Here is a 21,952-nt window from a genome sequence, read left to right on the forward strand (position 1 = left end):
CGTTGAGGATATTTTTTTAAAATAAAGATATTGATTAATTCTTTTACAACAAATTTGTATAAATAAATGAATAAATTAAAATGAGATAAAAATAAATATTGTTTTGAACCTTACTAATGATAGTTATTTTTTTCTTCTTTAAAAAATACAACATTTAAAAGAAAACCGAGGAAGTGAAGTATAAAAACATTTTTCATTCATAAAATAAGAGATTTGGTGTGAGTAGAAAGAAAGCAGAGAGAAAGAAGAAGAGATAGATAACAATGGAGTCAGAGGAAGGTAAAGCAGAAACAGAGATGCACCTCATTTCTCATTCTTCTTCATCTTCAAACCCAAAGCCAAAGCCAAAGCCAAAGCGTTTCGTCAAAAATCAAGTTCCAGATTCAATCCTCAACGACCCACTTCTCAACGCCGCCATCTCCGTCCTCCCCTCCAACTACAACTTCGAGATTCACAAGTCCGTTTGGCGCGTGCTCTCCACGGGCGCCAAGCGCGTCGCTCTCCAGTTCCCCGAGGGCCTTCTCATGTACTCTCTTTCCCTCTCCGACATCTTCACCACCTTCGCCGCCGTCACCCACTGCTACATCCTCGGCGACGTCACCTACGGCGCCTGCTGCGTCGACGACTTCGCCGCCGCCGCCCTCGATGCCGACCTCCTCATCCACTACGGCCACAGCTGCCTCGTCCCCATCGACGCCACCACGATCCCCTGCCTCTACGTTTTCGTCGACATCAAAATCGACGTCCCGCACTTCGTCGACACCGTCAGGTTGAACCTCGAATCGCGCCCCCAAACCCTCGTTGTCGCCGGGACAATCCAATTCGCCTCGGCGATTCGCGCCGCAAAGCCGCAGTTGGAGGAGTTAGGGTTTAGGGTTTTGGTTCCTCAGTCGAAGCCGCTCTCCGCGGGTGAGGTTCTGGGCTGCACCGCGCCCAGGGTCTCGTCGAATTCGCTTGGTTGCGGCGTTGGTGAAAGCGTTTTGGTGTTTGTGGCGGATGGAAGGTTTCATTTGGAGGCGTTCATGATTGCGAATCCGGGGATTAGGGCATTCAGGTATGACCCTTACATGGGGAAGTTGTTTCTGGAGGAATACGATCATGTGGGTATGAAGCGGTCGAGGAAAAACGCGATTTTGAAGGCGAGGGAGGCTCGGAGTTGGGGTGTGGTTTTGGGGACTCTGGGGAGGCAAGGGAATCCGAGGATTTTGGAGAGGTTGGAGAAGAAGATGAGGGAGAGAGGGTTGGATTACACTGTGGTTTTGATGTCGGAGCTAAGTCCTGGGAGGGTTGCTCTGTTTGAGGATTCTGTGGATTCTTGGATTCAGATTGCGTGTCCGAGGTTGTCCATTGATTGGGGCGAGGCGTTTGTGAAACCGGTGCTTACTTCTTTTGAGGCAGATGTTGCACTGGGATTGATACCTGGGTGGTGGGAGAAGAATGAGGTTTGTGATGAGAGTGTGGGTTGTGGTAAGAGGAGTGGTTCTTGTTGTGAGGGGGATGCAAAGGATTTTGGTGGAGACTATCCAATGGATTATTATGCTCAAGATGGTGGTGAGTGGAATTCATCTTATATGAAGAACTCTACTCGTCCTGCAAGGAGACTTTCTGTCTCCTCTGTTGCTGCTACTGCCATTTCGCAACACTCTTAGATTTTCTCCTTAGTTAGGACTATGAGTTCAATTTCCAATGTGAAGGTTTCTGGACTGTTTCTGACAGCACAACTACGGCAGCATTGACTGCATTTTATCATATTTTTTCTTGGAATATCGAAGATGCAGTGACAACCACAGTTTAGAACCTTGGTTGTAACAATTTGCTTTGAAAGGGTAGAGTCAATATAGTCTATTGTTTTCCTTTGTTTTTAGCTTTGTCTTATTTAGGATAAATTTTGTTGGATGAATATTTTGGGGAGGAGAAGAAAACATGCTGCAGTGCACTTTTCTTTGGTCTGATATGAGACTGAAGAAGATAGATTGTGATAAGGTCGTTTTCACATTACCTGGTTGGTTGGGAAAGTTGTGATACTTCAATTTTTGAACGTTTTTGCAGTCAGCAATTTCTGATTGAGAATGGAAGTATGGTTTTTGCTTTAGGTGATAGTTTTGTACATAGAAAATCATACTAATCGGGGGTAAGCAGGGGATATCAGATATCAGTCTCTTATTATATATTCTGCAACTTTTTAGGGCATTTCTTACTGTATTTGCCCAGGATTTTTAAGTTCAAATTCATGTTTATGCCTAAGAGCAGAGAATTTGCTTGCACAATGGTGCCCTGTGTTATGCTTGAGTTGATTTGAAATGCATATTAATTTTAGCTTTCAAATTGGTGAGTACCTCTTGAAGTAAAGTAGAAAAGTGGAAAAAGAAGGGTCATAAACTTTTCCTTATCCAAGTTAATGTATACACTAACATTCTTAGGACTTAAACTCAAAAGGGGGAACTGCTAGTTAGTGTGATTATTAAATAAATTATTAAAATCAGATATTAAAATATATTATGTTAATAAATTATGATTTAGTTATTTTGTTCTTTTTATCGTTCATTTATTTTATTAGGGTACTATTATATATCTAATATTTAATTATACCTGATTCTAGTACAAATAACTGATTTGACAAAATTAAGCGATTATGATATATGATCAATCTTGAAACTATTGGTTAATTTAAAATAGCTTTCTCGCAATTAATCTCAGTGTTTGGTGAATTAAATACCCTTATTTTTTCACTTTGAAGATATATATTTTAGTGTATATACACACACGACTTAAAGGACAGTATTTTTTTTTTTTAAAAGATAAAAGGAGAAATTAAATTGGAAACAGTACTTTTTTTACTTCTATCTGACAATTTAAAATCACAAAAAATATATTCTAAAACAATAATTATATATTTTCTTGATTAAGTTTCACCTTAAAAAAAATTCTTACCAAACAAAGGGATTTCAGTTACAATCTTCAAAACTTAGTGAAACGTTAGTATTTCACCGATTAATTTTTATTATTTCTATACACGGAAAGAAATAAGAAAAAAGGAAAATATAATAAAAATATTAAATTTCTATCGTTGATTGAATGGAGAAAAATTAATTTGATTGGATCACCAAATCATTATTTCGTACCAAATTGGAATAAATGAGATAAAAGTTCACTATCCCTCTCATTTAAAAAAAAACTTTGATAGTAACTTTATAAAACAATAAATGATTTTAATATTAGATTAAAACATTATTTAGATTTTTAATAATATCGAAAATATTTTGTTGATTGTGTATTTCATTCGACTCTCTATTTTATCTCCCAAATAAATAAAAATAAATCTGTCTATTTCCTTTTTTAATCTTTTTTTTTTTATCTTTTCAAACTATATATCTTATTCATCTTATTTTTCTGTTTTTATCTTCTTCTTTTTCACTATTTTACTTCTTATTATATTGAAAGAACCAACCCGTGTCTTTTCAAATTCGCGTTCTTATATTTTTATTTCTATAAAGAAAAAAACGTTTTACAAATTAATGCGCGGCGCGAAGAGGTCTCAGCGGCGGTTCCGAGCAGCGGTGGTTCCGAGCAGCGGCGGTTCCGAGCAGCGGTGGTTCCGAGCAGCGGTGGTTCTGAGCAGCGGCGGTTCTGAGCAGCGGTAGTTCTGAGAAGCGGTGTTTCTCTTTCAGTCTGATTGAAATTTGGCAGTGAAGAAGCTCTTTTCGTTGAAATTTGAATTTATCGGAACCTTCTCTTTTTCGGTATGCGTTCTAAGCTGCGATGATTTACACGATTTCCATTCGAAGCTTCCATGTTATTTCTCTCGTTGTTGCTACTTTTCATCATAGTTTTATATGCTTCAAGAAACTTCAAAATATCACTGATTATTCAATGCTATGTCTACGGCTTAATGCTTTTAATTAATTAATGGCAATTGTTTTTGTTCTGTTTGATGAATTGCCCCAAAAATAAACTATTGTGAATTTGAGTATGTCCGAATCTGTAAATTTGTCGATTCATTTACTTAATTATCACATTTTAATGTTCTACATTGCTTCTGAATGAAATGGTATAGATTACGTGCAGCAGTTAACTATGATTGATACGGCAGAAGAGCACAGCAACAAAAACTTTGTTTAATATTTTTTAACTTTAGGAAACTTATTTTCTTTGGAACTTATTTTTTAACAATGGTATAGATACTGTTCTGCATGTGTTGTTTTTCTCAGAAATTTTATGTGCAGCTTAAGAATCTTCTTTATTCTGCAGTTATTTTTCATTTTCATGTTTGAGGTGAGCTGTTTTATTTTTGGCCGTTTCGCTCTTCTTTATTATATTTATCATATTGTGCCTGGGTAGGTGTCCATGGATACAGATTCAAGGAAACGCACACTGGAGGCTTTGGAGAGAAGAATAGCTTTTGCTAAAGGTGAAGTTCTCCAAAATGAAAAGAAAAGCAAAGAGAGTATAAATGAAGAGCGGAAACCGCTTATTCATAAAAGTTCTAGTTCTAAAGATCCTTCTCCACAGATGTTGCATTCATCATCAGTCGCACCCAAGAAAGGTAATTCATTTTCAATTTTGTAGATTGTTCTTATTTCTTTCTTTCTTCACAACCGGTAGTAAGTTAATACCGTGAAGGATGTTTTACTTGCATTCGTTTTTCTTTAGTAGTATCATAAGCACTTATTATCTACATTAGGGGAAGTATTTTGTGTTCGTGTGTTGATTTTTGTGCTATTCATTAGCATCCAGTCTGATTGTCCAGGAATGGGGTAAACTTTTTTTTATTGTTAATTTGTGATTTTTGCATTATGATTCTGATGCATATATCTGTAAATATCTTGTTTGACATTTAGCTGATAATTTTCATTTCCCCCGTTTTAGGAAATTTCAGTTTTTCCGGTCATACCAATTCACAAGGTACTAGAAACTCAATGTCATACTATCCTTTGATATATAAGTTCTTTCTCTTATGTTTTCATCTTTTTGATTTTTGAGGGTTTTATGCAAAGTATATTTTAAATTTATCACTTCAATATATATGGACAAAATGATGTTAATATTTATTTGCAGAAATTCAAGATGGTCTTGTATATGCCCAACTTTCTGTGCCTATAAATGCCAATCTGCTCCCAACTAGTGAGGTAATTCCTTCTTGGAACTTGTGTCCTGACTGAGAATATTAAGAAAATCTAATCAAAGCATTTTCTGATGAAATTTTCCATTATAAATCTGTAATAATTAATCTCCTCCAACATCTGAACTTTAAAACAAACACTGATGCATGGAATGATTCCACAGATCTTAAAAGCCACCTTTTAACCAATTAAAATTGTTTGTGCTCTCAATCTAACCAGAATGTGGAAGTTTCTTTATCTTCAAGATTGAAAGATGCAGTTTTTTTCCATTAGCAGTGATAACTTGGTGGAAATTTGTATTTGTGACCATTGACATATATTTTGCAGTTTTCTGTTGAAAGAGGAGGTTCAATTGATGACATATTGCATGAGCTTCTTCAGAAGGGAGATGCTGCACAAAAGTACGCGCAGGGATCTAGAAACATGAAAATTGACAACTGTATCCTTCTTGATACTTTTGTACAAGGACGGGTGCTTTCTTCTGGTTCTCAAACCAGAGCTTTGCAAATCCATTCAAAACGCTCTAAGAAACACATGTCTATGAGACAGCATAAAAAGTGTGGATCATTACATCTTCCTCAAGAGTTCCAAAAGTAAGTTACAAGTACACTTCCTGACAATATGTTGATCCTTACTATTATTTTTTAGCGCTGCAATTGTTATAATGTGTATTCTTGTTGTGAGGAATCTTTTATTTCAGCATCAGCTTTTGTTTGGGAGTTTTAGTTTTATGCTGTGTACAAATAATGTTTTATACATGTTTTATTGGTCACACTTTTCCTACAATGGTGTTTTTTTGTTCCCTAATAGTTAACTCTGCTTGCAGATTCGACATTTTCAAGCCAATGCATGAAATGTGGAAAGATTACGTAATGCAGCTTCTTAAATCCACTGGGTACATCTTATGTATCATTTTTGTTGAGTTGAAAATTATCTGTTTCTTGTTTTCTGATTCTGCAGCAATGGGGGATGTAATTCATGATTATTTATGCTGCTTTCCTCTTGAGGCTTTTATGACTATTAACTCGTTTAATATTGCAGGAATAATCAATTGACTCAATGTCTCCTAGGTGCAGATCTACATGGTGCTTTCATTTTAGGTTTGAGCACATTCTTTTTTACTTTCAAACGAGTTAAAAACACCTAAGATAATCTTATAATAAAAAAGGAAAAGTTTCATACCAGGACAATTATTAAGGACAGTTATTTTATATTATTTTTTTTCTCAAAAGATGAATGTGTTTTAATGTGTAATTCTTTTATGTACATTGAAAAGTGTGTTAAAATTTCTGTTATATATATATATATATTACAATTTGTTCATATTTGTGCTCGATGTGGATCTTCAACAACATCTTAAACGTGAAACTAGATATTTATGGGTGATTTGATAACAACTCGATAGGAAGTGACATGATAGTCTCAATAGACTCACTAGAATAGGCTATGATATCATCTTAGAAAATAAAGTTTAATTAAACCGTACAAAATCAGTTTGTATATTGGAATTTTCACTCAATTATATATTATAATTTTTTCATATTTTTAATCGATGTGAAATCTCATTTTTAAAATTATGGCAATGAGTTCAATAGTGAAGATAACCCGCGGTTTGGTTCATGGTGCAGACCAAGTGTTTGATTTTCTTGTTCTAAGAAAAGATTCCCTGATCTGAACCCTCCCTTGACTTTGAAATCCCCACTTTCCTGCGTAACCTTTTTCACAGTCCATTAGAAGAAAAAGAGTTGTGCTTCTGATATATGTCTATATGAAAAAATTAATTATTTTAACCTCTATTATATAATCATCTGCATGTTATCACTGATTATACCAAGTCTATCTGTTTTTGCAGTTGTGGAGTGTAAAATAACTTATTTTGCAGGAATTTGTGGCGTCATGATTCGTGAAACTGCAGAGGCGTTTGGGATAATTACTGAAGATGATAAATTTCGAGGTAATAGAGACTTGCGTTGCATTATCAAAGTATGGGTTTTGACTTACTTTCACCTGTTCTCTCTTGTTCTGAGAATTCCTTAATCCTTATTTTAAGTTCATTTGTATCCCTTTCAACATTGTGAATTAGTTGATAACGAACTAGGAACCTTTACCATAACAAATTCTGGAAATTTTTTGGCTGAAGTTTAAGTTGTGATGATTTCTCTATCCTGAGATCCATCTCTCATTAATCTATTCGTTTCAAACTTGTGATGACCAAATATTTACTCTCTGTTTGGTATCGTGCAGTTGTTCCCAAAAAAGGTTCCGTGTTTGTGTTCCAAGTAGATTGCTGGAAAGTCACTCTGCATGGAGATAAACTTAGTTCAAGAAAGGTTGGATTATGATATTGGTGTTGATGATCCTTCAACTTGGCCCGATTTGTATCAGTTTTTGATGATGGTACTTCATCCTTTTTGAGGTGTGAACCTTGTTACTGTCATCTTGTGTTGTGCTTTGCTATTCTATGTTTTTTACAATGTTTTTCTTATTGTAAAACAGAATATCCGTAAACCCCTGTGTGTTTAAATGCTGATTGGTTGAAGAATTCTGAGCAGGAAGAAATATGTTCAGCCGTAATTCACTCAACAAGAGTTAATTAAATTATACGAACTAGATATACATCAATTTTTATATTTCAAATTGAATCATCATTACAAGTATCTCATAGCTATTCTAAATTAGTATTTTTTTTTTCATAATGAGCCTTGCTTTAAGGCTGTACAGTAGACAGCAATCCAAAGACTTTGGTTTGATATTAAATAAAATATTTCATACAACTATAACTACCATTAATATCTTTCCCATTTCTTTATACAATCATTGCAGTTTTGTAATAATAACCACACATACAGCCAACATAATAAAAAAAAGTAATTGCATGATAGCACATGTGGTTATCAAACATGTTTTTGGAATCTAGTCTGCACAACATTTGATTTTTTTTAAGTTATTTTACCAAGGACCCCCATGTCCCCAAATAAAAGTAAAATGAGATGAAATAAAAATTATTTACTTTAATCACACACGACCCATAAAGAATTATTTACATTTGTTTTAAAGAAAGAATAATTTAAATTCTTACTTCAACTACATCTCCGTCTTTGAGTTTTGTGTTGGGCAGTACTAACTGTCCATTAATCACAACCAGCCTTCCCTCCAAACCAACTTTTTGAGCAGCATCAGTAGCAGTGCTACCAGCTCTTAACCTCAAAATTTCACCATGAGGCCAACAAATAATTACCACTTCCCCAAGAGAACCGTGAAGATCATAAAGCTTTGCGTCGTACTTTGTTTGCTTCACACTTACTTCAGACCGCAATTGCTCTTCCCAGGAAAGCATTGTTCTCAAAAGCTTCACCTAAAACATGAATTACACAGTCACTGCAACATTCATTGACATTTCACAAAACTACGGGAATTGCGGGGTGAAAATAAAATATCACTTTCACTTTCGGACCGACATTTTGGCCAACTATGCAAAATAGACTACCTGATTGCTACCATCTTAACTGCATTTGAAATTTTAAATTTGCAACTACAATCATTACCAAAAATAAAAATAATGATCTGCAAAAAATATAGATTTTGCTTTGAGCAGAGCAAATTTCAGATTTCTAGATCAGCAACATTTTAATATGTAACCAATTTAAGGGACAGGAAGAATCAATCTTGAAATGAAGCCACTGAAAATCTCATAGCATGAAATAAAGATAATAATTGCATTTATATTATTTGAATGGCTATGATGATTTTGACACGGAAAGAAAACAAAGGAAAGCAAACAAAAGCAATTTCCATTTTCACAATGCGTATAAGATAATACCTTGTTATTGATGCCGGCTTCCGCAGAAGTTGATGCTACCAAGTCAAATTTTGAGTGTGATGTTATCCGGTCAACTTGTCTGCCCTCAAATACAGCCGACACAACAGCCCAATATTCAGATTCTTCTTTCTCAGTAAAATTGATAACTTGGATGAATGTTGGGAGTAGTCGTCCAAATTGGTCTTGCTGCGAATTATGCAAATAATATTATAAACATTATTTAAATATATTATTTTTTATGCATCTTCAGTATTAAAAAGTTTTACTTCTCATGTAAATGATGTGTAACCACTACATTAAATGAGTTTAATCACAAATGCAAACTAAATTCTAAATTATAAGAATCAAATATTTCAAAACAATTATTTTATCCATCGCGTGGCATTCGAAAGATCATAGAGACTAAGTAACATGAACCATTCATCTTTAAAACCAGAAATATGATATAGGATTGACATAAGTGATGAAAAATTAAAAAAAAAATGTGACCGATTAATATGGATACAGAGAAATAACTAGATACAATCAGAGCGGTACTTTATTATTTATGTTCCGGAATATAATGCTAGTTGTATAATTCATTTTATTTTAATATTTTTCTTCACTACCTGAGGACATAATGTTTCCTAAAATGAACTATTCAATCCTTATGTTTTACCGAGCACATAGTCGACACAGGAGAATAAGCTCTAACAAAAAATTGATGGATTACTGAGAATTTCGTCAATAGTAGTAATTACTGTACACGTTCAAATATTGACTTGGCATATGGCTGCCCAAAATGAATGAAGTTTTTCTCGATAGTAATTTCGACACCACAGATACATTTACAGCCCATGTTGGTGATTATGAACTAGATACGGCCAGTGTGCAAAGGATAGATTTTCATATCTAAAGCACAATTTCTGGTATGTCACTGTGTCTACATTGCTGATAAATAAAAAATAAACTAAAATGTAGCGTACAGTTATATTCTCTTAGAAAAACATACCTTGTGATACATTCCATCTCGACATAGTGTGTACTTCTCTAGACAAGTACACCAATCTCCATGTCCTGGTTCAAACCACCATTCATCAGATACCTGAAGCACATCAATAGGAGGCAAGTTGACCCAGGCAGTTTAAAACTTAAAATACACAAAGGAAAAAATGACAGAACAGCAGGATCTGGTCATGGAGAGAGCAATACAGAATACAGCAAGCTAGTCAGTAAGCTTAACTGTCACATATAGTGATCCATCCAAGAATTGGCTTCTCAGTGGGTGTTACTAATCAATGTGTCCTTTCCATAAACCATTCATCATGAGCCATCGCTTAGTTAAAAATGTTAATTTAAGTATCAAACCTTTTTGAATAGTCGTGCATAAGCTTCCCAGCGCTTGATATGGAAAGATCTTCTGTCAGCAACTGCTTCAGAGGCAGGTAGTCCAAAGCTAACAGCAACTAGCAATTCTCTTTCATCATTTTCTACACTGAAGAGATATTGAACACGAGTGATGACAATCAGTATGGGTAGCTTTTTACAATATAACATCCATTTGAAATGAAAGTGTTATGCACCTGATGATAACAGCAGCAAGTAAGTGACTTCCTTCTACTCTGAGAACTGGATGTCCAGCCTTGAATGACTTATATTTAGTTAATAAAATATCTGAAGAATTTCCTCCCCCTAAATCTTTGGAGAAATGGGAGGATGCTTCTGTTTCAGGTTCATCCATTCTGTCTATGGATAAAAACGGGTTTCCAGTTTCCTTGTAAAGCCAGTGTGCGGCAAGTCCATGTTCAGCACACTCATGCATCCTCTATCATGCAAAATGATAAATGAAAATATGAAGAACTAAAATACAAAATAGTAAACCTACAGCATATGCAAAATAATTTAGCACCTGTGTTCTTATTTGTACTTCTAAAGGTGAGCTGTCAGGACCTTGAACTGCAGTGTGCAAGGACTGCAATATTAATAGGTTAATACAATCATGAGCACAATTCTCATGACTAAAAGAACAAGATCGCTTTTAGTTTAGTTCATGAAAATATGAACAGGAAAGCCTAACCTGATAGCCACTAGGCTTTGGATTAATGATGTAGTCATCAAATTCACCATCTATTGGAGTCCAAAGCCTGTATAATAAAAGATAAAATAAACATATCAATTTAGAGCCATTTTCAAGGGACAATAGGGTTGGTGAATTAAAAAAGATCCCTAAGATCTATACATCTAACCTTCCACTCTTAAAGAACAAACACAATGAGCACACAAGTTCATACCCACCTCACAAGATAGTCCAAAAAACTGAAAAGGAAAAAATGATGGAAATGTAGAAGAGATTAATTTAGTTGATGGGTTTTTCATGGTTTTTTTCTCTAGGAGAATATCTTATCCTCCTCTGCTTCTTTGCTGCATTATTAATTCTATTGTGGATTTCTTTCCTAGTTAAGTAAAAAAAATATAAAAAATATACCAATATGTTGCATGTAAAAAAGGTTAAAATCAAGTTTATCTCTATCTTTATACAGTGATTGCATTTAATGACTTATATATAGGTTGTAGAATTAAAAATACTCTGAAATTTGATCATTTTTTTTACCTGTGTACAATGTCAAGCAGACTATAGCAACATTGAACTGCAGGACCATGTAAAGTTCCATTCTTGTCTCCAACAACTACTCTTAATGCACGTGCATCATATACCTTATCAATGCTTGTATCCTTTCGTTTCATCTACACAAGACACAATACAATCATGATATTTACCATTCAATTAGTTATTACCAAGTGATCTCCACAAACTTTAAGATCACTAGTGCAATCATTGCTCAGTAGGAAAGAAAAACATTCAACGCTATGGCATATTATAAAACGAATGATGGAGAACGTATTAATATTAAAATAAATGAATATTAAAACTCATCATTAGAAACCTCAGCAAATCCATGGGAACCTCAGATAAACAACCTATCTCCCACATCCCAAACACGGGAATTTGAATTCATATCTTATCCTTATAAGAGAAAAACTTCCGCGTTACCCTATTTAAGATGTTACTTTCCTTATTTGAACAAGTTGCACCACTATATAAGGGGATTTCAATCATCAAATCCGACTCATCCTTATGCACTAGCTAAACTCCTTGCTAAGTATGAAGTGTCTTTGGTAGCACCCCGTATAACCCATCACCATTGGAGTAGAAAGCAAATGCAAGAGTCACACTGTTGGTATGTCTAATGTAGAAAACGAGATGATTTTGTAAAATTTTATTCCCATTTGTTTTGTTGGGTAGAAGGTACAAGGAAAGATAAAAATATGTAATAAAAAGACATAAATGTCCCTAATAAAAAACTAAAATAGAAAAAAATATATATAAGTATTTTGGTCTTTTTGTTTAGTGACCAAATTTCCACTTCCCATTCTTCGCACATTTGGATGAATCAGGAATTAATATGGACCCCACACCTTTTTTTCATCCCTTCACCGTTAATTAAGCTTTAATAAAGGAGAAATAAAAAAGATCATGTTTTCCAATGTGGCTCATTTTTCCTTCCGCTTTAGGTCATTCCCAATAAACCATAAGAATCTAACAAAATTCAAGATCACGCAAATATGCAAATCTTTGCCAAAGAAAATGTGATTCAATGTTTTACTCACATTCACCAGTGCAGGAAAAAATAAACGAAGACTAACATCAAAAGCCTAGATGGTAGTTTGTGGGGGTGTTTTGAAGTAGGGATATCCATGTGAACATTGCCGAATAAAATCCACGGTCCTTCCAATAACATTTCTTGCTCACAAGAAAAGATGTGGTTAGCGAGAATAAATTTATTCTACAAAGATTTACAACCACAAAATTTGACGGAAACCTTAGTACTCACAGCAATATTGTTTTTTCATTAACAAGGTGTCATTATTCACTATCATCTTGCTCCTATTAAACTATAGGAAAGAGAGAGACATTGAGCTCAGACCATGTGTTTCTAAAACAACACGGATGTTTATGAAATCAATACAATAAATGAAGATTTGATATCCGCTAATAATAAAGATATGAAATATGGATATAAATAAAAACATTTCTAATATACATATATAATTTAGATATTCTTTCAACAACAAAGAAAGTTTCATAGACTTGTGTATCTTTTGGCAATCAAGCCAGCTTTATGACGATCCCATTTTAAGAGTGTACAACAACTGACATCCAACAATTGATTTGTGAGCTCAAAGAGGAACCAACTCCCAAGTATTACTACTTTGAAGGGTACACTTCTCATCAATCATCGATTGTCACTAGTCTAGGAGAGATAAAGCTTCAGCTGAGGACTTAGGAATAGGAATAGTAGATAACAAGCACAAACAAATATAATGTATGGTGGAAAGCTGATGATAATTGAGGTTAATATAGTGGGGAGAAGGATTACCGGTAGAAGATGTATCTTTTCTATAATAATGGGCCAGTGGTTTTCAGAAGAGACTAAATCTGATATAGGAGAAGGACCACACATAACCTCCACTTATCATTATTCGTCAAAGAGGAATCCCATACTGGAATTTCAATCGAGTGTGAATGATGTTAATATACTTGAGTTATGGCAGAGTCATATAGTGGTGATGAACGAAGATTGACAGTGGTGGAAAAGTGACTACATATATCATCATTACAAGGAACAAGTGTCTACGGAACAAACTCCAAGAAAGAGATATTTAAAAAGACAATACAAATTAATAAACAACTACAGAGAAAGAGTATCTCGACCATGTGAGGTTACATATAAAACATGTGGTACCAAAAACACATGGAGGAAGACTTAGAATGGGGGGAAATGATAGAGTGGGGTATCTCATCATTAAGGACAAGAGATGGCATCTAGCTAATGAGATAACATACTCTAAGGAGACATCCCCCCAAACACAATGAGGAAAATGATTGTGAAAAAGTGTCCGAGTACTTTCTATTAGATGTTTGTTTTTGGGTCAGTTACTCTATTTTGTTCAGGGGTACGAGGATAGGAAGTTTGTTGAAGAATACAATTCAATGTCATGACCAATTGGAATGGGTGAGACAAATATTCACAGGTTGTCACTACGAAAAACTCGTGTAGATAAACCAAATTGTGTTTTGATTTCATTATAAAAGTTTGAAATATAAAAAACACATTTGTTTAATTCTTCATTAACTAAATTTAAGTACATCAAGAATAATCATCAATAAAGGTAACAAAATATTTAAAAATGGAAGAAGTAATATTATAGGAAGGATTCCAAATATCAAAGTGAACGAAAAAAAGGAGAAGAAACTTTTTTACTAAAACTATCAAGAAAAGAATGACGAATGTGTTTTCCTACCTGACATGACTCACAATTCAAACTAGACAATTTTTTTCTCTAATAATAAAGATATGGTAAGAGAATAAATAAAAAATGTTCTTAATAATACATACATAATCTATATATTCTTGGTTATATAAGACATGATCCTTATTTCTACAATTATAACGCTAACCATACATATGACGCCATAATTTTATACAATTGCATACCTTACTGTATAAACTATACAGGCTTTTTAATCGGCTGGATAAGGTAATTTCCATTCCTGGAACATAACTGCAAATACAGACGAAAACCTTTAAGAACTATAAAATTGTTTATACCATGGCACTGTAGTCAGCAATAGATAGTGCTTCAAGAAACACAAAAATATGCTTCACCATTCACTTGCCATGGACGATACCAAAATGTAAAAATGGTAAAAGATAATGGTAAACAAGAACATACGAAGCTGATATAGTCATTTCCCGCTCAAGTGCTTCCTCACAAATTACCAATGATGCCAAAGCTAACCCAGCATCTTGTACAACCTTTGGTTTGGTGCATGTCCCAAGATTACTCCCAATACTATTGAGATAGTTAGCCCGTTTTCTCCGATCCAACAATATATCAAATGGAACTACAGCTTCCAAAAGATCCTGAAAAGTAAAATTAAAAAAAAAATTTGTTCTCACCCTTTCCTGAAACTTGTTGAAACAATGAAGATGTAACATTGCCTTACAGCCTCAGTAATTACTTAAACTATCAATCATGAACGTCTAAGGACAAGGAGTTCATTTCAGATAGCCCCCTTAAATATATCTTTAGAATTTTTATAACCATAATATACTTTGAATAAAATACATTCGATAACAAGGACTGAAAGAAGATTTTACAGGTTTCTTTCAAACTTCAAATATCCTTTTTTTATTGAGCTACATACGGGATATTAAGAACAAGTTAAGGTAACAATACTTCCTTGTTCACATACTTTTCAGTCTCACTTCCCCTCCTCATTCATTTTTTTCTATAATATTAGTAGAAAACAATTGGAACTTGCAAAATAACAGAAATATATATAAGCAAACAGTATAATCATTGAATTATTTTTACTCCTTCATATTTCATAGCCAGGACAAAACTAGCATTTTGGTGTAAGATTTTACAGTGGCAATAAGCACTAGCATAACCAGAAAGCAACCACAAATGAAAACTGTACACCAGAATTTAATCAAATCTAATGATCATACATAGAGTACAAACAAGTAGAATGAAGTAATCAACCCTTGCACTTAAAAATTCTTACCTTCATACTCACATCCCCATTGAACGTCAAGGATCCGTTATAGAAAGGTGTTGAATTGTTCTCATTCAAATGTATCAAATTGCCTTTTACAGAGAATCTTCTCAAGTTTCCTGTTCTGCTAGTAGGACTCCACATGGAAGCCAAATCGGCTCGCATCTTTTGAAATATTTGAGGCTGGTATCAACGAACAAATACAAACATAGGTGGGCCAGTGTCAATAAATTATAATGGTCTTATTATGTCATCTTGATAATGCTAACATTTTGTTGTTTATCTTAAAACTTGGGTTTGGGCTCAATTTAATCTTACAAAACTAACATATAAGGTAAGAATTGTTCTCCATTCATATAGACTTTAATTTAGTCATCTCACTAGTTGATGTGAGATTTATAGCACGCCTCTCACGTCAATAACTAAACATCACGATGAAATTTGCAAGACTTGACATGCAATGTAAGGATGGTCTGATGGACTGACTAGTAGGATTAGGGTTGTCCCCCACTTATATTCTTTAATTTGGACATGTCACTAGTTAATGTAGAACCTACAACTACTTAAATACAGAAATTTAAATAGTGTAACTTTCCGATCATCCACTTCCTGTTTAAAAATGAGATAAAATAATAAAGGTCCAGCAAATAGCTTAAGGGAGGTGAGAAGATTTTCATAGGGACCGGAGAACTTCATTGTTTCTGTATTTTTGTCTTTCTGCTGTGTCTAAGGTTCTTATAAGATTATATTAATATAATTGATCACTATCAAAGCAAAAGAAACATATATACTAATAGAAGACCTGTAGAACAGCAAAGCATAAATCTTCCAGTTCAGCTTTCAACGCCCACAGACCCAATCTTGAAGCAAGTGAACACCAAATGATTAAGGTCTCCTCTGCAACAGCTTGAGCTTTTTGCAATGGCAGAGCATGACTGCAGAGAGAGATAGTGTCACCTAATAAAAATGACCTATGAAACATAACTTATAACCTGCTTATCTAAAAAGTCAAAAGGCCCCACATGGCTAAGTTTGCTGGTTAAAGATGGCTACTAAAGCAAGGAAGTAAAAATCACTACCAAAAACCATGAAGAATTGAGAGGGCTATAATATTAAAATAAATTTTGTTTCATCTTCAAATAACAACAGATCTGGAGTAAAAGGCCAGAAAAGGGAAAATAAGCAAGACCAACAATAATCGGGTATAAAAGGAAAGAAGTTAAGAAGCCCAGAGTAAGTACATTGTTCTCATGTTGTGAAGACGATCTGCAAGCTTGATGAGCACAACACGTGGATCATCAACCATTCCCAAAAGCATTTCTCGTAAATTACTTGCCTAGCAGATTATGAATGTAACATATCAGAAAAGTTTGCTGCTAATTCCACCACCCTCTACCACGTTTTACAAATTTCAGAATGTGTATAGTTTCAGTATTGTCTTGACCAACCACCAGATGCATTATATTGATAGATACAAAAGATTGTTGCATTGACCTGTATTTTGGAAGCTTAGTATCGTAAAATGAAATGGATTGTGCACAAAATTGGCCAACCTCAAGCTTCTATAAGAATAAGTATTAAATATCTATTATAGAGAAAGAGGATGATATGATACAATCTTCTCTTCACAATTAATCTTTATATTGTTTAAAAACCATCTTAGGCATCCATTGTTTTCAGTATATTTTGATATTGATGATTAACATGATACCAAAGTAAACTTGAAAGTCTCAAGAGCTAATTGATATAATATATATATATATATATATGTGTGTGTGTGTGTGTGTGTCAAAGGCAGATTACGTACCTCTTCTTCGCCAAGGACACCCTGGTTTACACTTACCCTTCGATGTCTGCGTAATAGCTGCAAAAGTTGATGCAGTTATTGCATAATATGGTAATAAAAGAAAACAGCAACAATCTCCAGAGTTGTTAGGAGAATTAAGCTTGAAGCATCTAATCCACAAATACAATGAAATAGAAGAATATGTCACTAAACTCTTTCCCTATTGCCCCATACATCTGCATTAGCTATGAGATAACTGTTAGAGCTTAAGATTCCTAAAAACTTGAGATATTAGGTTCATAGTTGAAAATGGTTTACAGGTTCATAGTAACTTGTAATGAAATTTATTTCAATTATGAAAAATAGGGCAGCTAGGTAATAGATAGAGACTTTAATGCCATGTCCAAGACCAATACGAGCGAAAAGCTTTAGAATAAGTTTGTAAGATGAATGGATACAAAGACTTCTATATCTTTATTTCAATCAAGGTGTGTAGCAAATTGCATTCTAAAATCTAGCAAGCTAACTATTATGTACCTCCCACCTCCTTCAAGATACAAAAAAAATTCAAAGATATGGTACCTGATTAATGTAGCTTAACCTTGAAACACTAGCTACCAATTTGACCACATCATCCCCAAACTCTGCCCGAATGTCCTGCAGACTTTGGCAAGTGTCATCGACCACGTCATGTAAAATACCAGCCACAACAGTGTCAACAGCCTGAAACAGAGTATCACTATCTCAAACAAAGGAACAATTGAATAGAAACATGTTTTCAACCTGCAGTGCATTTAGCTGAAAAATGCAAACGATAACAGTAATATAAAAGTTAATGCAGTTCAAAGTAGTAAAGATTCAGTTTAGCTGTCTCAGTGACGTCAAAGGCTAAATCTGGTAAAAGAAAGACAATATTTTCAAAAAAAAATTCAATCAATTTAGAAACTGAGATGTGCAAGAAAGATATGGGAGCTTCGGTGGAAACTGCAGACATTTAAAAATAATAAAACAATATATCATACATTATCCAATAGTTTAAATATCAAAACTAAAAATTATGTATAAATGAGATAAATGATATTGACATTTATCAGTATAATTAATAGTACTTCGTCAACTTTAGTGTTCCACTAATATGTTTCTTCAGATTTTTTGTAACATCATAAAAGAAGAACATCCCCAGTATGTTTGTTGAAATTTATGGCGTATTAAAAATATATATGTTCTAATTAATGATACTGTCATTATATGCCTGGTTAAATGATGATGGCATCATGATCAAATTTATTAAATTATAATTAGGTCTGCCATTTTGTTTGTTCCATAACGGCATGGGTTCTCCTGAGTACATTGGATGATGAAGGGGCGATGAGGAGGAAAGGAAGTCGTGAATGCCTTCTTTTTTTCCACAAAGTAAAACAAATACCAAAACAAATCCAGTCACTATTACTAGCTGATCATTGGAGTTCATACTCGTTTACCACTTGATGGAACCAATGCAGCCAAAATTCTTCCTGTGTGGATACAATGTGTTAAATAAGGGTCTCCAGTCTTCCGCATTTGGCCACGATGTGCTTTTCTTGCAAATGCTATAGCCTTCTGTACCTACCTTCACACATAAGGTGTTTTAATGATGTAAAAAGATAACATACAAGTCATAATACAACACAAGTACAGATATTAAACCTTTGCATCGTTAAATATTGGGTAACCAGTAACATCTACTCCATCCAGCGTCACTGTACCTGCATGTTATAAATTTTGCTAATAAGAAAACTTACGAATAGACCAACCCTATCATGTGATGACAGACACGGCAACAGAAACTTTCTGTGGCATGCAAAGAACTATGAATTGTATATCTCAGCACTATTTAATGACACATGACTTGATGCTCCCCCTCAAGCATTTCGTATACGATATGATACTTACAAAATTATATAGCATGTGATAAACGTAGACTAGATGATACTAACATGATTCTAGTAGATTACTAATGTTGGAGATCCTACCGCCACTAAGAATAAGATCATATTAGTATATATAAGGGGTTAGTAAGATTGAGTTACACATAAATATATGTACTAAGATGATATCAGAATATGATATAGAGTCATACAGAATCCACTCTAGTTAGGTTTTTGGGGCTTTTATGCCACCGTTATAATTCTTTGTCCTTGTAAATCACTTCCTAATTTCTAGAAAAGTATTGATATATTCCTTTCTTAAACTTCACCCACGAAGGGGATTAGTTTCCGATTTTGGTTCATCCAAGAATAGAGCTTCTATATTTCTATCTTATACGTGTTTCTATGTCTCAAATGCAATCCGTAATATTATATTTTCATAACTTGTTTAGAGACTTGGATATACGTGAAGTACTATCAGAACTGAATACACGAAGCAAGTACAAGTATCCGTGCACGTGCTTCATAGGACACTATCTTCAGCAAAAGTCTTCAATCCGCAAATTCGTGAAATTAAACAATCATAAGCGCTTAAGCGACGCTTTAATTTGGCATCAGAAATCACGTAAGCATATTAAATCAAATTCAACCGCAATCGTGCAAGAGAATTTAAAATAAAATAAAGAGAGGAAAACAGAAGAAGAAGAAGAAGAAGACGCGGAACCTGGTTGCTCCTGCAGTTTAGGCCACAGGAAATCGACCTTAGTGGATAGACAAGCGCCGGAGGCAATTGCGACGGCGGTGACGGCAACCTGTGTGATGGCTGAAGAGACGGCGCTATGGACGGATGCGGCTTTGGCAGCGGCGGCGATTACGTTATCGGAGGTGAGAACAGGAGTGAGAGACGTCGGAACAGCGATTTGGTCAAGCAAACAGCAAAATCTGAAACGGTTAGGTTTGAAGGATCGGAATCTGCGAAGAAATGGAGATTTGTTCTGAGCTGCTAACATTTTGGAGCGTTGGCATGAGAGCACGCTCATGCTCATAGTTGTTTAACAGTGAAGTAAATAGTGATGATGGAAGAGACGGTTATTCTCCCGGGAAAATGGCGTGAGAGAGAAAATGAGTGGTTGAAAAGGGAAAAAAGGAATCTATGGCCACGGTTGCTGATTTTTCTCATTGAAATCTGGTTTTGTATTTTTGTGCGATGCATCTCTTCTTCACCACTAACGCTTGGTATTCTAGAGGATAAAGAAGGAGCAAGTGCCATGCCATCCTAAAACAAATTGTATTTTATTTAAATATTTTTTCTGAATATATTTAAAAATATAAAATAAATAAAGAGGATAATGACTATGTAAAATGGTTTTACAGTGTGATTTTTACGTCATTGTCGTATTAGTTATTATTAATAAATTTTCACATAATTACAGCAATAATATATTTATTTCTACGAGATAATTTATAATATATAACATTATATCATAAATTTTCATTATGATATATATTTTTTTCTATAAGATAATAACCTGTCAAACCGTGCTAATAACACAGTTAAAGAAAATAATAAATTAAATATGAAATTATTTATTTAGTTAATATTTATACAAAAAACTTATTATTATATATATATATATATATATATAAAGTATTATGTAAAGAGATTCCAATATTTTTGGTAAAAGTATTATTGATTGTAGATAATGATGGATGTGCTGTTCATGTTATATAAAGACCAAATTTGATAATTTTAATGGACAAATTCATGGTGCAGTTTACTGAATGAAAATAATGTGGCTAAAATAATTTATATATTAATTAATGTATAGATACTTTTGTTTTGCATTGTTTCTTTGAACTTTTATTTGTTTGGTTTGTAAAGTAAGTTAATTTTAACCTATATATTTAATCAATTTCATTTTTTATATTTTTCTTGTAATAGTTTTTTTTTCTGGAAAAGACCTTTGGAATAATTGTTATTTATGAAAATGATTTCATTTAAAAGTGATTTTCGGAGGAAAATTTATTTAAAAATTATCCAGAATAACTTTTGATTTTAGTGTACGCTTTTATAGAAAAAAAAAACTAACTTTTCTCAAAAACAAAACTTTTCTCAACAAATATTTAATGAAAAGGAATTCACATCAAATAATTTCTTTTATCAATCATTGGTCCTTAAATATTTCACATATTATCAATTTAGTCATTTGAAAAAACAAAAACAAAATATTGTCCCTAAATCTGTAAAACTACAAATTAGTTTGTAAATATTACAATTTAATAACAAAATAGTCCTTGATTAACAATAAAATAGTTGTACAAAACTTAACAATTCAACTTAACAGAAAGAATTTTTTTAATATTTAAATATTTTTTATTCACTTAAAAAATAAATTAACAACATTTCCTAAAGACCAAAATTATCACTTACATTTACCCTTTACTTCTTTCTTTATATATGCCTAAGCGACACTGCTTGAAGTTAACCTGTAAGAAGAAACTCCTTCGCTAATTCGAAAGAGAAGAGGAAGCGCAGGGAAAGCGTAACGACTTTAGAGGCAATTCCACGTTGAAGCAGGAAGTTTGAATTTAGCGAGAAGGGGGAAGTTTCCATTCGATCAATCAGCGGGTCAATTGTCTATTTACTTTCATCTCATCGTAAGCAAAAGCTTTGACTTCTGAACAACTATGAAAGACCAGTTGATGTTTGTCGTC

The 21,952-nt window shown here is 33.8% G+C and overlaps 3 protein-coding genes across 9 annotated transcripts; 2 read left to right on the forward strand and 1 right to left on the reverse strand.

Moving 5' to 3' along the window:
- Positions 1-191: 191 nt before the first annotated feature.
- LOC137810302 (diphthamide synthesis DPH2 family protein) lies at positions 192-2,092 on the forward strand. Its single transcript, XM_068611491.2, has one exon. The coding sequence runs from the start codon at positions 264-266 to the stop codon at positions 1,647-1,649; it is 1,386 nt and encodes a 461-aa protein (XP_068467592.1). The 5' UTR covers positions 192-263; the 3' UTR covers positions 1,650-2,092.
- A 1,427-nt stretch (positions 2,093-3,519) lies between these two features.
- On the forward strand, positions 3,520-7,777 carry POP4 (ribonuclease P family protein). 5 transcript variants are annotated; one of them, XR_011080877.2, is made up of 10 exons: positions 3,520-3,740; positions 4,339-4,543; positions 4,867-4,902; positions 5,056-5,126; positions 5,448-5,713; positions 5,947-6,015; positions 6,162-6,220; positions 6,973-7,074; positions 7,365-7,536; positions 7,617-7,777. XR_011080877.2 is itself a non-coding variant. In XM_068611495.2 (9 exons), exons 2-9 carry the CDS (start codon positions 4,345-4,347, stop codon positions 7,460-7,462), a joined length of 900 nt encoding a protein of 299 aa, XP_068467596.1. In that variant the 5' UTR covers positions 3,520-3,740; positions 4,339-4,344; the 3' UTR covers positions 7,463-7,777. The 5 variants fall into 5 exon arrangements, 2 of the variants coding, with proteins under 2 accessions (XP_068467596.1, XP_068467597.1); XR_016518364.1 differs by having other exon boundaries at positions 5,947-5,989; positions 7,365-7,777; XM_068611495.2 differs by having other exon boundaries at positions 7,365-7,777.
- Positions 7,778-8,111: 334 nt separating this feature from the next.
- On the reverse strand, positions 8,112-20,511 carry LOC137810303 (putative GTP diphosphokinase RSH2, chloroplastic). Of its 3 annotated transcripts, none has more exons than XR_016518363.1 (18): positions 19,962-20,507; positions 19,017-19,075; positions 18,804-18,935; positions 17,913-18,053; positions 17,352-17,408; positions 16,786-16,880; positions 16,347-16,479; positions 15,554-15,727; positions 14,716-14,906; positions 14,478-14,544; positions 11,531-11,664; positions 10,997-11,063; positions 10,829-10,875; positions 10,503-10,744; positions 10,288-10,414; positions 9,932-10,024; positions 8,941-9,126; positions 8,112-8,475 (listed from the first exon to the last, which is right to left on the reverse strand). XR_016518363.1 is itself a non-coding variant. In XM_068611492.2 (18 exons), the coding sequence occupies exons 1-18, from the start codon at positions 20,281-20,283 to the stop codon at positions 8,188-8,190; spliced, it is 2,571 nt and encodes an 856-aa protein (XP_068467593.1). In that variant the 5' UTR covers positions 20,284-20,511; the 3' UTR covers positions 8,112-8,187. The 3 variants fall into 3 exon arrangements, 2 of the variants coding, with proteins under 2 accessions (XP_068467593.1, XP_068467595.1); XM_068611492.2 differs by having other exon boundaries at positions 10,829-10,891; positions 19,962-20,511; XM_068611494.2 differs by having other exon boundaries at positions 10,829-10,891; positions 18,804-18,939.
- Between the last annotated feature and the right edge of the window lie 1,441 nt (positions 20,512-21,952).

Source organism: Phaseolus vulgaris, chromosome 2 (assembly GCF_051622355.1).
Source record: "Phaseolus vulgaris cultivar YP4 chromosome 2, ASM5162235v1, whole genome shotgun sequence".
In the NCBI taxonomy this organism is placed as follows: domain Eukaryota; kingdom Viridiplantae; phylum Streptophyta; class Magnoliopsida; order Fabales; family Fabaceae; genus Phaseolus; species Phaseolus vulgaris.